The sequence below is a fragment of the Eupeodes corollae genome, chromosome 2, assembly GCF_945859685.1.
Source record: "Eupeodes corollae chromosome 2, idEupCoro1.1, whole genome shotgun sequence".
Taxonomy (NCBI): Eukaryota; Metazoa; Arthropoda; class Insecta; order Diptera; family Syrphidae; genus Eupeodes; species Eupeodes corollae.
Genome location: NC_079148.1, coordinates 33,436,410 through 33,452,057, shown reverse-complemented (window position 1 = coordinate 33,452,057; position 15,648 = coordinate 33,436,410). Strand labels below are relative to the sequence as shown.

General features: G+C 33.2%; 1 protein-coding gene across 1 annotated transcript; it reads right to left on the bottom strand.

Annotated features, from left to right (window-relative positions):
- Positions 1-2,268: 2,268 nt before the first annotated feature.
- LOC129946299 (uncharacterized) lies at positions 2,269-6,411 on the bottom strand. Its single transcript, XM_056056431.1, has 2 exons — positions 6,038-6,411; positions 2,269-5,110 (listed from the first exon to the last, which is right to left on the bottom strand). The coding sequence occupies exons 1-2, from the start codon at positions 6,069-6,071 to the stop codon at positions 2,472-2,474; spliced, it is 2,673 nt and encodes an 890-aa protein (XP_055912406.1). The 5' UTR covers positions 6,072-6,411; the 3' UTR covers positions 2,269-2,471.
- Positions 6,412-15,648: the final 9,237 nt, after the last annotated feature.

Genomic DNA, 15,648 nt, shown 5'->3' with positions numbered 1-15,648 from the left:
CAAAAGTAAGCCATACAATATAACTCCTCTGGCATTAAAAATGAGTGAGTTTAAAATTGGAAAAGTATCATGAATATCGTGCATGCTATTGCATATTTTTCAAAATCTGCTGAACCTCAAAAAATTTTGGAAGTTTGTCCAATAATCATAATAAGGGTCTTATTAGAAAAATTACTAAGCGATGAACTCAAAATGGAAAATGTATTCAAAATACCGTAAAATTAAATAATTTAAGCTCATATATGGACTCCCTTTTATTAAATAAAGCTTGAATAGAACAAGTCGTTATTGCGTCATTTCATCAGAATATGGAATTTTAACAAGCTGTTTTTAGATAAAATATACTAAAAGGACACTAAGTCTGTTTGTCCCTTTCTTGAATATTTATTAAAATTCAATTTTTTTTACAACTTATCCCACTTACTATCCATACTTACTTTATTTATAAAATGCACCTCTGAGATAATGAAATAAAAAACAAGTTCTTTTGTTTATTAACCATTTTCTTTTATTTTCCCAATTTTCAATTGTCATTTAATTTTCTCTTTAACTATAGTACAAAATGCTTTTGGTTTTTTATATTAATTATATTTTCATTTATAATGTACACTTATAATATAGTAGATATTCAAAATTATATATTTGAAAGAAAAATTAAAATTGTATTTATTTTGTTTTTCTTAAAGATTTGTTTCTTCATAATGACGATTTTATATCCGTAATTTACAATTTTAAAGTCAAGTCGTAGATATTTTTTTTTTTTTTTTATTCAATGTACCTAATAAATGTTTGATGCTATATACTTTTAGTTTTGTTTGAAGAAGCTCACATAAGATTTTTCTTAGAACGTTATTGAGAAACATTTTTGTTTTAACAGAAAGAAAAAATCATTTCTTGGTTTCACTATTTTTGTTTTTAAATTTATTATTGATGTATTTTTAACTGTTTTAAAAAATATTGTTCTTTTTTTAATATTTTACAAAGCTTAGTGAATTGAGATTTGATTTTATTCGAATATTATTTTTGTTGTTCTTTAAGTGTAAGCTTAAATATGCAATCCCTCAAAATTTTTATTCTTTTTACAACATTTTAAATTTTTAATTTATTTTCGTCTACAAAAAATATATATACATACAATTTATTTAAATTATGATATTTTGTTATTGTTTTTTTTTTTTATAGATAAATGCATTTTCATGTTATTTTATTTATGAAAAGAAAACAAACTTTATAAGAAACATGTTTTAATCATATGTAAGATAACTTAAAATAAATATGTATTGTGGAAGCTTTATGTTGGAGAATAAAAACCTAAAATTCATAAAGACATAATATTTCAAAGCAAATGCAAATTTATTATTAACAAAAAAAGAATAGAGCATTAGATAGAAAGAAACCCCAATATATTTTTATTTCAAATAAATTTAAAAAAAATAACGCATTTAATCCAGATATTTAAGAATTTAATATATTTATAATTATTATATTTTTAATTTTAAGTTTCTAAAATTGTGTTGGACATTTTTGATAATTCTTCTGTTTTTTGTTTTTTTTTTCTAATTTTATTTTAATTTTCTTATTTAACAGGTACTAATACTCTTTAATTTTAAAAACAAAAACTTAACAACAAACTTAGAAAAAAGAATGAAAATACGAAATCATTAATCATTTTTTGGCTTCCTTAAAGCAAAAATTTTTGATTTTTGGTTTCATAAACTAATTTTATTGACTTTTAATTTGGCTGAATTGATTTTGTTTCACTTTTACTATCTACGTTTATTTTTTTAATCGATTTTTTAAAATTATTTTTGTTTATTTGTTTTGTTTTATTTGATTTTGAATTAAAGTTATCAATAATGGAAAATTTACAATTTTGATTTTAAATTTTTTTCTTTGTATTCAAGTGCAATGTTGTTTTTTTTTAAATTTATAAGATTGAGAAAAAAAACTATAGAGTTTTTTACATATGAAGTTTGATACAAATTTTGTTTTTTTATAAGGTTTGAAGAATAGCTGGAAGGCATTTATCAAAAAATTAAGGTTTAGTTTATGATTTAAATACATCAAAGTACTCGTAATTAGTAACAAAACATATTTGCAACTAAAACATTTTATTTAAATTTAAATCCTTGGCGGTCCAATGAAATTTTTAATTTAAAAAAAAAAATTGTGAAATTGAAGAAAATGGTAACTTATTGGAACAAATTGGAATGGTAACCCTTAAAGAATTGTTAGGTTTATATTTATATATCTAGCGATAACCAAACAATGTTATTGACAATGATTTCCAGCCCTCCCGCATTCAATTTTAAATTAAAAGAAAAAAAAAATGGAAATACAAATATATTACTTTACAATTTTGTCCTAAATTTATTATGAAATTAATTTATTTTCCTACATTACGCTACTTTTTTGTTATCATCTATTTTACTCTCTGTATCTATTACATATAGATCTACACCTACACACTACTACAGTGATACGAAATCACTGCCACCCTGCATTTCTCTTTGACCGCATGTTTGCGATTGTTTCGATGATGATGACGACGACGAGGACGAAGCTGATGATGCTGTTGGACCATTAATATCCTGCTGTTGCTGCTGCTGGAGCTGCTGGTGCTGTTGTTGGGATTCTCTTTGTTGTTGCTGTTCGCGCTGTTGTTTTGTAAACGTTGTCAGCGGGTTACCCTCATTAAATAGAGTCTCATTCTCTAGTCGTTCTTCGTCGGGCAGTGAAAGCGTTGAATTGCCACTGGCTGTTATCCTTCGTCCCATATTGTCGTATTTTAAACAAGCACCACCCAAGGCTGAGCTTTTCGGTCCCAACGGCCGCATTTGGCCACCAATGCACGTGAGGGACGTTCCGTCCGAGTCATTGGCATATGCCAATGGTGGGGGAGGGGGCGATTTCATGCAGTTCACGCACGTCGGTGCCTTTAGGCCACAATTACTCGAACAACTACTTCCGGTCGTTGTGCCACTGCTGCTATTACTGCTACTGCTGCATCGTCCTCCTCCTGGTCCCGACGATGACGCATGTTGCTGTTGTTGTTGTTGTTGTTGCTGTTGATGGTGATGCAATGCGTGGAGCTGATGCTGGTGTTGCTGTTGTTGCTGCAGTTGCTGCTGCTGCTGTAAGTGCTCCTGTTGATGATTGTATCCTTGGCTGTAGCTTGTGTCCAGATTATGGTAGCTCACAATCTCGTCATGTGGATATAAATTCGTCTGCACCGTGGGATCCTTTTTAAGAATGCCTCGACGCTGATTGTTTCTGGGCAGTGTGGCAAATGACGACACATTTACTGGCAACATTGGCTGTTGCACGACTGAGCTGCTGCCACTGCTACTGCTTGCCGAACTGCCGTCCACCACCCGCTTGGGTATGTTCAACAGGTCCGGGTAGATGTTGATGTCGGAACTGTCTAGCATATCCTGTGTCACTGAGACAGATATGAAGATGTTCCCATACGCTGGATTGGTGACAACATTTGAACAGAATTCTGGTGGCGGTGGGAACACTCCAACGTTGAGAGGGAATTCCTCAGGAATTTGATTTGGATTGGAATTCGGGATGCCAACAACTCCGCACTGACCATCCGAGGACATCATCTGCTGCTGCTGTTGCTGTTGTTGTTGCTGCTGCCGATGAGAGGGATGGCCTCCCTGCATCACAATCCCGACCTGTTGATGATGGGGACCGATTCCGCGATGGTGGTTCTCAACCGTGATCTCCATTGGCTCAAATCCAATTATGGACTCAGTCTTATTCATCGCTGGGCCACTGTTGTCGATGCCAGCACAGCTGTCACCACGGTCATTGGTTGTTGTGGTGATGCTCAAGTCTAGTAGTTTCTTCTCCTGGTCGTTAAAGCTGACGCTACCTTTGATGTTCTTGTTCGGATGTCGCCTCTGGCGCTGGGTCCTCTTACAGAGGCACACCACAAAGGAGATCAAAATCAAGAGGAATACGGTTCCGAAGGTGCCCATGATAAGTCCGAAGTACCAGAACGTTTCGGGAGTCTTCACCAAAACGTGCTGAACTATCTCACTCAAATAAATACTTATATTCTGACTAGCAAAGCCGGCCACATTCTGGGCAGCACAGGAATATGTTCCAGCGTCCAGATTGGTCATGTTGAAGACAGTCAGATTGCTCCAGACCTTATCGCTTGTTATGATGTCCTGATCGAAGAGGACATTGTCGTTATCGAGGCTCTTCCCATTCAGCTCCCACGACACCTCAGGCATAGGATCTCCGTACACCAAACAGCTGAAGGTCGTATTGCTTCCGATGTCAATGTTCTGGACATCTTCGTTGCTGAAAATCTTAACTCTAGGTGGACAGCCAAACTGGGCTTCTTCCACATTCTCCCAGTGCTTGTCCTTGTGCTGATATGGGCCCTTGCACGTAAGACTCTTACTGTTTACCTTGCTTTTGACATACCACGTCCGAAACTGCCTCAGCTTGCAATTACACTGCCACGGATTCTCTTCCAGCTCCAGTGTCTTGAGGTTAGTCATGTGCTGAAAGACGTACTCCGTCAGGCTCTCCAGCAGATTGTTCTTCAAATAAAGAAATTCCAACAAATTGAGATTGGCCAAGGCCATCGGATCAATATCATTAATCAGACAATCGTTCAAGTCCAACGACCGCAAATGTGGCAGTTTGGGGAATTGATAGGCCACAAGTCTCTTCAATGGATTTCCATTCAAAAATAACACCTTCAGCCTATCGTTGCCCATAAAAGTGTCTTCTTCGATCTGTTCGATTTTGTTATCGCTCAAATCGATTTCGACTAAAATTTTTAAATTCTTAAACGTCTCCTTGTGTATGCTTTGGATTTCGGATTTTTTGAGGTAAATTCGTTGTAAATTCAGCAGGCCCAAATTGGTGAATTCCTCTTTGGTCAAATTCGGTATACGGTTGTCATTAAGTACAAGAACCTGCAGCTCAGTGCTAAGAGTGGTGGGTATGGTGGTCAGTTGAAGGGAGCTGCAGATAGCTGATTTCTTGCCATTGGTCCATTTACAGGTGCAATTTGAGGCACAGCTTGCTGACCAATCGTCACCCATAATCGGTGGGATGAGGGCCGTAAATAGAAGAGCAACTGGAAAAGAATGAAAAAAAGAAACACGATTTAAATACACGTGAGAAAAGAGTATATACCAAAAAATACTTCAAAAGTGATGCATGACTGAAAAAATTCGAAAACTGGAAGTTTGATTGAAATTCTTCAACAACAGTGAAAAGAGAACTAGAATCATTCTAGAAGACGGAATTGCAAGACATCACATTATGTTGGTCAAAAACAGGCGTTTCAAATGGCAATATTTTCCTGGTGGAATAGAGTGTTGCCAACATACATTTTTGTCCTTACTAATTTTTTTTTTGTTGAAATGAGTATTAAAATGGAAGGAAAAACAGTGTTGGGTAAAGCATTCTCCATTATTGATGTGCCGCTCAGAAAATAATCTTTATATTTCATAGTTATATTTATATTTATATTCATATTTCATAGCTCGAAATTAAGCTCAAGGGCAAACTGATGCATATAGTGTAAAAGTACGAGCTAAAAGGAAAAACTATTGTGACATAAGTAAAACATTGCAACGGTGTTCAAGAAATGTCAAAGTCTCTGTTATAATTCTATCACCTACCATTTTGATAAATTTGTTTGAATTCTGTCCAAAGGAATTCCGTTTTTTTTTTAAAGAGGCACCTATCCAAATAAATTAAAAAAACTTATAATAAAATAACCATAAAATTCTAATCATTGGTCTAACATTAAAATGGGATAAGCGATCCCTAATCTGAATGTCAATAACATTTTTGTAAGCTTCCAGTTTTACAAATAGTCCATAATGCACACATCACTTGAGGCACATTACTATATAAGCTTTTAAACTGTTGTTGTTTTTTTAAATACATTTTTTATGGAATTAATTAAAATAACAATTTCTAAAAACATAGAAATGGCTATGCACAAATAAAATAAATTATGTTTTTGATGTGGTAAATAAAAATTAATCCATACCTGACAAGCGAATTGCAACGCAATATATTTTCATATTGATAACATTTAGTTGTATGTCCTTGATCCTTTCAACTAGAAAACTGCATTTTCCAATTTAATGTTTTTCACTTCCGCTCCAATTCGTTTCAAATTCTAAAACAAAAACTTTCAAATCCTCGACCTACAGTTTCGTGGTATTTTCGTATGTGTATATGTATATTATTTTATGTGGATATAAATGTTTCTATGCCACATGCAACACAGCTGAACTGTTTCTCACATGACTTAGGCTTTGAAACTGAAATTTGTTGAGTATTTTTCTGATGTGCATCTCTCGTCTAGGTTAGGTCCGAATCGGTTTAAAAGTTCCATTCGCGAAATCCGATGGGTAGCCTGCAAATAAAAAAAATTAATAATATTTTTTATTAGTTCCCCGAAATCTGGTATAAAATGGTCGGTTCTTATTTAAGTAATAAAATAAAAAATTACTTAAAATAAATAAACCCATAATATTTAACTAACACCATCGCACCATCAGTTAGCATTATTTACTGAAATTCTTGTTAATTAAAAGTACCTTCATAGTACATATATACAACATTCATACAAAACAAAGAATTATGAGGGTTTTAAAAATGGCCAAAATTTTAATGTGCTTCAAGGAGAAGTAAAATATTTTACAAAAAAACTCAAAGCAAAAAAAAAATAATAAAAGAAACAATATCCTTCCCTATCCCAATGGTCCTCCCAATTTTCTCGTGCTCAAGCTATGTATACATTTACATATAATATACAAACGCAACAAAATCCTTTGATTCATTTCCGGCGGAAAGGGCAAGGGCAGTTGTTTTAAATAAAACAAAAAAGGATCCATTTGTGTTAATTAAGAGAATGTCAACAGAATATTTGAATGAATTTCAGATAGCTTAAGCGTAATGGTATGGATGGTGGAGTGTGCCTATCTGAATGGCACGTAAAGGGTTTTCCTTTTACAATGTAATATAAACAATGTTTTTCTTTTGTAAATATTAATTTTTATGTAGCTATAGTACATATATACTAACTCGTGCTCTATGTAAACCAATAATATTGTATTGTCCTTGTATATTATTATACTTACGTAATGTGCATAGGTATAATGTAGTAAATAGGTTTTATATGGTAATCATTTTATACATAATTGTGTATATAAAAAACTATTTTTTTGTAAAGTAAATAAATTAGAGGTTTATACCTAACTCAACGAAAAAATGGGTTTCCCGATTATGTATATTCACGGACGATCATAGATCACTAACCTTTAAGGCCTGTAAAATATTAATCATCTGAGAATTTCGGAATTCAAGGTCATTATTTTTTGAGTTAAGAAACTTAAAGTTAAAAATAAAAAAAAAACCTTTAAACTGCTTCATGTTTTTGTCAATAAGTTCTTAAATGTGAATACATATCAAGCTTGTTTACCACTTATAAGCTTGAATTTGGTTGGTTTCTAATTTGGTTTTGTTTTTTAAAGATGCTGATTTAAATGAAACAAAAGATCTGTCAATTTTTTTTAATTTGCGAAATGGGACCGGGCCGGTTTATCCATTTTGCGGTTTCAAATATACGAGTATTAGGGCTGGAATTCGACATCTGTCAAACTAACTTTTGCACAACGCATACAAATTGCGCGCATCATTGCTTCGATCGTATAAAACCGAAAATATCGGTGCTGTAAGTGAAAGTGTTGCTGAAGACCCGAACATGTCGATTGCTCGTCGTTCTCGGGAACGGGACCTAGGACTGTCTTACGGCACATTATGAGGTATTTTGCATTTGGGTCTACACCTATATACATATGAAGTCCAGCTTACACATCAACTCAAGCCAGCTGACCATTCACAACGTCGTAGATATGTCGAGTGGGTGCTTGAACAACAGGCGCCGCCGCCGCGCCGGCGGCGGACGGTGATTTGTCCAACAAAATATTAGTCGGTAAGGAAACTCCTATCTCATTCGGTGAGCGTTGGCTACGTTAGTAAACAAAAGTGTCATATTTGGGGTTCTGAGAATCCTCATGTAATTGAAGAAAGTCCATTAGGTTAGGTTGGTTAGGTTGAAGTGGCTGTTCAGATGTCATTGACGCACGTAGCCCTCAATTGTCCATTGTAATACCACTAATGAGGTTACTCATATGAGAGTAATGAACTTAAACAAACCATTTCGTACTTTTAATAAAGTTAGAGAGAGGTTTTGTGTCAATCGTTGCCAGTTCACTGGTGTTATCGAAGAAGGGATTACCGAGAAAGTTATTCCTTCTAATGTAGATTGCTGGACATGTACATAGAAGGTGTTGGACTGTTTCCTCTTCCTCCTCGTCCATGCAGCTTCTACAGAAGTCATTTGTGTAGACTCCTAGCCTCAGAGCATGTCTTCCTATGAGGCAGTGTCCTGTTATTACTCCAATTGTAGAGCTTATACTTTGTCTGCTCAGTGATATAAAGCCTTTTGACCGTTTTAAGTCTATACTTGGCCAAATTTGCTTGGTTGCTAGGCAGGTGGTACTCTGTGACCATCTAGCATTTGTTGTCTGTAGAGCATATTGCTTGAGAAGATATTTGCATGTAGCAAGTGGTGTGCCTATGTTATGTTTTTGTCTAACATTAGGCAGAAGTGTTCCGTTTTTGGTGAGCTCATCGGCTTTGCAATTTCCCGGAATGTCTCTGTGGCCCGGCACCCAATTGAGGTTAATGTAAGACTGTTCCGTCATCTCATTCAGAGATGATCTACCATATTAGACCGTTTGAGAGTTTGTGGAGACAGACTCGAGAGATTTAAGAGCGGCTTAGCTGTCTGAGAAGATTCGTATATCCTTACAAGATATAACTTTTTCCTTGAGCCAGGATAGTGCTTCTTTAATCGTCATTACTTCTGCCTGGAATACGCTGCATTGATTGGGAAGTCTATTGGATAGACTTAGATTCAGTTGTTCCGAAAAGATACCACATCCAACTCCGTGATCGGTCTTTGAACCGTCAGTATAGAAGTGTACCGCATCGTCTTCTAGGGTCTCTCTTCTTCCCAGGAGGATCTTGAAGGGATGGACATATGGAAGCTTTTACCGAATACCATTTTTGGAGTGGTATAGTCTAAGCGATCTGGGATAGATCTGAAATTGTCTAGAATAGTAGTATGTCTTGTGACTGGTCCATTGAGAGGTGGCTCTAAGCCTTACACATGAGTTGGCTGCCACCATTTTGGAGAAGATGTCAAGAGGTGTTAGGTTTAAAAGCACTTCCAGTGCTGCGGTTGGTGTTGAGCGAAGTGCTCCTGTGATGCACATACCTGCTGACCGCTGGACTTTGATGAGCTTATTTAGATTTACCATCTTGTCCATTGCGGTCCACCATACGACAGCTCCATAAATGAGTATCGGTCTGATTACCGAAGTATATAGCCAGTGGGTTATTTTTGGGGAGAAGCCCAATTTTGATCCTACATGCTTTTTACAAGTAAAAAGCGCTACAGTGGCCTTTTTTACTCTTTCATCAACATTTGCCTTCCAATTTAGTTTTTTGTCTAAAATGAGGTTTAAATATTTAGCCTGGTCAGAAAAGCTTAATGGTATTCCTCTAATCTTGGGTGGACTAATCTGAGGAATTTTATATCCGCTCGAAAAGAGTATTAATTCTGTTATGTGTGGGTTGACGTCCAATCCACATTGCTTAGCCCATTTTGTTCCATTCTTCCAATGATGTAAGTAGGTGATTTACTACAATGTTCCATAAAAGAGGCGAAAGGACCCCACCTTGGGGAGTGCCTCGATTCAGCGATCTGGTGGTAGTAAAACTTCTCATGTTAGAAATTATTGTCCTGCTTTTGAGCATGAGACTTATAAGATCTATGAGTAATTTCTCCAATTTTAGCTTATCCATTGCTGTTGTGATCGCCTGGTAACTGACGTTGTTGAAAGCTCCTTCAATATTTAGGAACGCTACTATTCTTTGTATTTGAGGGAATGTTCAATAATACTTTCCAGCGAGTGAAGTGCTGATTCTACTGATTTTCCCTTAGAGTAAGCATGTTGAGCTGTGGAAATGAGACATGGTTTTAAGTTATGTCTGATGTAAATTTTAATCAATCTTTCCAAAGTTTTAAGAAGGAAAATTTAAATTTAAAAATTTAATAAATAAAAACGCGTTAGTTCTAAGAAAAACCTATTTTTTTCACACCTCTTAAACATAGACAAGGATTTTGATCATAACGTCTTTCTAAAATTTATGAAGACATTTCAAATCCTCGTTAAAAGTATTTTCATAAAGTTAAGGTTATGAAGAAAAAAAAAACACAAAAAACCCAAAATTAGAAAGTTTTTGGTACTCTGCTTCAAATCAACTAAAAGCTTTAACCTTATACCTAATTTTAAAATAAATATGTATAATCTGGTGAGTTGATGGAGGTTTCAACACAAATTTGATTATAATACCTTGCGTTCTATAATCAGCTGTTTAATTTATGCCTACTCGCTGATATCCCATAACACAAAAAATAAGACTGAAATCAGTTCCGAACCAAAAAAAAAGGAGAAAAGTAGAAAAGTTGTTTACCACGATAAATTCTGTGTTTTATTTGTATAACCAGCTCAAAGTACCCCTAATATCATATTTTACTGTTAACATGTTGCCTGTTGTAGTACCATCATGCCGTTAGGACACTCTTATACTTACGCTTTGCTGCATTACTTTTTTTTCGTAAGTTTGCTAAGTCTAAGGCAATGGCTAAGGCTGACCAAATCCTGATAGCCATATAGTGGAGTGTAACAATAAAAAGATCCGGTTGTAATTCATTGAAAAATCGTTTCTTCTTATTCTGTGTAAGAAAAGATGCTGAAATGTACAAGGATATATCTATACAAGTACAAGAACCAAAAGAAACCATCAGGATATGAAAAAGGCAGTTCTTTGCAAAGCCTATAATTTGCTTTTTTTTTGTTGTTGTCGGGGTCAATTGGGATAAAGTGGATAAATACGCAACGTTAAGAAGAAATTTTGGAAAAAGCCAAAATCTTATAGGACGAAACGAACGAGACAATTGGACAACGCACAACGGCAACGGAAGAAAGTGGTTGTCTTCATCGTCCTAGCTAAATTGCTTAGTCAGTGAGTGAACAGTACATTATCTAAAAATTTTATTATACCTCTATATGAGAGTGTATAGTTGAGTGTAGGTAGATGTTTGATATAGGTACTGGGCTATACAGACATCTGCTACTGATGGCTGCCGGATCCTGAATCTAGTTGCTATACAACGGAATACGGATAACACATAAGAAAGAATAAACACAATGATATAATGAATTATTATCAAAAGGATAATCGAACAACAAGTGGGACTGACTAAGAAAGATGAGTAAGGCGAGGGAGAGGGACTAAGCGAAGAAGCTTTAGTAAATCTCTTTTTTTGTGACTATACAGCAATGGTGATTTGTTCTGCTTGTGGAAAACATTGTTGCTATGCTTAATACTTGTGCTTGTTATAGATATATACTCTGCTTAAGGAATCTCATCATCTCTCTGGGCTAAAGGATATAGATGGAGGCATGAAGCCTTTCATTTATCATTGAGCTTATAGGCCAAGCAGAGGATTGGGGATAAGGAGGTCAGTATTTTAGTATCAGTGCTCAGTCTTAGCATATAATATCGTTTCTAGAATTAAATGGGAATAAACAATAAAAATGCTTGGCTTCCCATCCAGGAGAATTTGCAGGATTATATAGAGACATTTAATGCTTTTTCTGTTTGTGATTATAATTCATGGGATGACAATATAACAGCAGGAAAAGGATTTACCACTTAAAGACAAGTATTGGGATCTTTTATGTTTTTTTGTATGGTATGATGTTATAAGGAACTATACCTCAGTCTATATGTACCTAAGTTTATTTGAATGAGAGGTATTAAGCTTTTTGAGATGATATATTATTTGCATTACCATTTTGAGTGTATAGTGAATTAAAGTAGATACTGTATGAACTGTGCTCTATAAAGATCCAATTAAGTAAGGCTTTTGTATGAGTAGCTACACTCGATACATGAATCTTTTCTATTAACTCATTACAATAGAGATTATTACCCAATCAACAAAATCGATTAGAATTCCAATTGCCTATTGTGTGCAGAAATATTGGATTAGGAAAATGAATTCCCATACAAAGTATTTTCTTTTCAAGGAGTCCTATTAAAAAGCAAACAGAAAAATTTTTTTTATTTGAGTCTGTTTGTTGACTTACTCAGTTGAAATTTTTTGAAAAAAATTATATTTCTTTCTCAAAAAAATGTTGAGCAAGTCTAAATATTCAGCTTACGTACACTTTCGTAAATCACAAAAAGGATTTTTCAAAATAAAAGTTTTCATTTTAAATAGTCCCTATGATTGGGTAGCTGCCACTTTTGAAGGTGTCATTTTGTGACATTTGGTAAACAAAAAAACTACTTTATTAATAAAAATGGAACAACAGATTTTTCAATAATGCATTTAAAATGTTTAAAATTAATTTAAAAAAGAAGCTGGGATGCGACCCACACTGATAACTTCCCATCCCGTCTGTCGATTTGTCTTGCTTAAAAGTTTGTCTATATGTATTTTTACCAAATTTGCGCACTATTTTTTGTAGATTTTATTTTTTATGAAAAAACGGACTGTTGGATTTTTATATACAAATTACTGAATATTGAAAACAATATTTTCTCTGAAATAAAATAAGTTTGAAGCCAATATTTTAAATTTTTGAAAAGCTATTTGAGCCGAAAGTAAATTTTTACCAAGTTTTAGTATTTTTTTTTTTAGAGTTTTATTTTTTGTAAAAAAACTGTCAATTCGAATTTTTTAAAAATTTTACCAACTGTTGAAAACAATATTTCTTACAAGATAAAATTAGTTTGAAGCCAATATTTAAAATATTTGAAGAGATATTTGAGTCGAAAATCAATTTTTACCAACTTTTATACATTTTTTTCAGGTTTTTATTTTTTGTAAAAAAACTGTTGATTCGATTTTTCTCAAAATTTATCCTAATGTTGAAAACAATATTTCTTTTAAGAAAAAATTAGTAAGAACCTATTATCTCAAAGTTTTTAAGAGATATTTGAGTCGAAAATCATTTTTTACGAACTTTTGTTAATTTTTTTTTCGGTTTTTAATTTTTTGTACAAAAACTGTCGAATCGATTTTTTTCAAACTTTAACTGAATGTTGACAACAAGATGTTTTGAAAGATAAAAGTAAATTAAAGCCAATATCTCAAAGTTTTGAAAAGATATTTGAGTCGAAAATCAATTTTTACCAACTTTTATACATTTTTTTTTTAGTTTTTTATTTTTTGTAAAAAAAACTGTCAATTAGATTTTTCTCAAAATGTATCCTTATGTTTAAAACGATATTTCTTATAAGAAAAAATTAGTTAGAACCTATTATCTCAAAGTTTTTAAGAGATATTTGAGTCGAAAATCATTTTTTACGAACTTTTGTTAATTTTTTTTTCGGTTTTTAATTTTTTGTACAAAAACTGTCAAATCGATTTTTTTCAAACTTTAACTGAATGTTGACAACAAGATGTTTTGAAAGATAAAAGTAAATTAAAGCCAATATCTCAAAGTTTTGAAAAGATATTTGAGTCGAAAATCAATTTTTACCAACTTTTATACATTTTTTTTTTTAGTTTTTTATTTTTTGTAAAAAAAACTGTCAATTAGATTTTTCTCAAAATGTATCCTTATGTTGAAAACGATATTTCTTATAAGAAAAAATTAGTTAGAACCTATTATCTCAAAGTTTTTAAGAGATATTTGAGTCGAAAATCATTTTTTACCAACTTTTGTTAATTTTTTTTTCGGTTTTTAATTTTTTGTACAAAAACTGTCAATTCGATTTTTTTCAAACTTTAACTGAATGTTGACAACAAGATGTTTTGAAGGATAAAAGTAAATTAAAGCCAATATCTCAAAGTTTTGAAAAGATATTTGAGTCGAAAATCAATTTTTACCAACTTTTATACATTTTTTTTAGGTTTTTATTTTTTGTAAAAAAACTGTCTATTCGATTTTTCTCAAAATTTTATCAGATGTCAAAAACATTATTCTTCGTTGCACAAAATTGTTTTAGAGATGAAATCATATTTCGGTCGTAAAATTTTGGAGGTGACAAATTTTTTTTTTCACTTTTATTGATTTATAAAAAAACCGTTATATTGATTTTTTTCAAAAAATATACCTGTTATGTGTCACGTTACAATTTATTATATAAAATTTAATTCAAGTCTCTAGCGTTTTTGGTTCGTAAAATATTTAGGGTTAACCAAAATTTTCACCTTTTTTTCAAACTGCTATGGTAAAAAAACCACCCACGCAATTTTCTTGAGAGCCCTTTCTGCATCTTTCTGCCTTATTATCTGTATAACAAAATTTATTTGAAGTCGATTTCTCTTCTGGTTCTTGAGCTATGGACGACGAAAAAAACGTCGCGAACGTACAAACGTACGCACACACGCACGCACAGACATCTTTCTAAAAATCTTTTATTTCGACTTTAGGGACCTTGAAACGTCGAGAAATGTCAAAATTTTCAATTTGGCAAATCGGACCCATTACAATAACTTCCTATGGGAAGTTAAAAACTATTAATATTTTTCAGTAAAAGCATTTTTTTTCATGTGAAGATTTTCTCAAATCTTCACATCCTAACTTTTTAAGCTATTTCATCAGTTTTAAAGTAAGTTTCTTAACAATTAAACTTACTTTAAAACTGATGAAATAGTTTAAAAAAAAGTTTTATCTATTCTTTGTCGATTTTTAGAATCAGGTTATTCTCCGTTTAAATTCGTTCAGTGGAGTGTTGGAAATAATAATAGGTGAGGCTGTAATCTAAGATTTGTTATTCGTTCATCAAATTGATTTAAAGAGTGGTCAAATTTTAAGGTCCGATTATGGTTTTAAATCAAACTCAAATTAGTATTGTCGCAAAAAATAGCCATTCTTTCGTTAGCTGTGTGGCAAGTAGCATCAGGTCGTGCTGTGACCACATATCGCCCACATCTATTTCATTTATTAATTTGGGCCGAAAAAAGTTCGTTATCATCTGACGATAGCGAACTTTATTCACAGTAACTGTCTGACCGGCCTCATTTCAGCCAGCCCATAAACCGCACCAAATAGTCACTCTCTGAACGTGCATTAATTTTTCGATAGTCACATTCGACAAAATGCGGCAATACTGCTTATTGACGAATCCACTGAGGTGAAAATGAGACACATTATTAAAGATGATTTTTTTCGAAAATTGACTATCCACTGTTTCCATTTCTTGATACTATTCTGATCATTGACGACGCTTGAAATGGTAAAGATGCTTTAATGCTCATCAACGACGAGCTTGAGAGGTGCAATTGTTGGGCACGACGATGAGTTGCGGTGGACGATTTTACAGCAACACTATAGCGAACAGCAATAATATTTTCTGCAGCTCTACGAGCATGCACTGGGATTTTAACATCTCCTTTAAATCCAGTTTGCTTACATTTTTGCACGTTTTTCCGATTGTACGCATATTTGGACTTTTAAATTGAACCAAGAGATCACTAAGTTCCCAATCTCTCAATAA

What these genes read in the sequence shown, in the direction of transcription:
- LOC129946299 (XM_056056431.1), bottom strand. Translation starts at nt 6,071, where the DNA reads ATGAAAATATATTGCGTTGCAATTCGCTTGTCAG. An exon ending in CGTTGCAATTCGCTTGTCAG is followed by an intron (nt 5,111 to 6,037) that starts GTATGGATTAAT and finishes ATTCTTTTCCAG; the next exon opens with TTGCTCTTCTATTTACGGCC.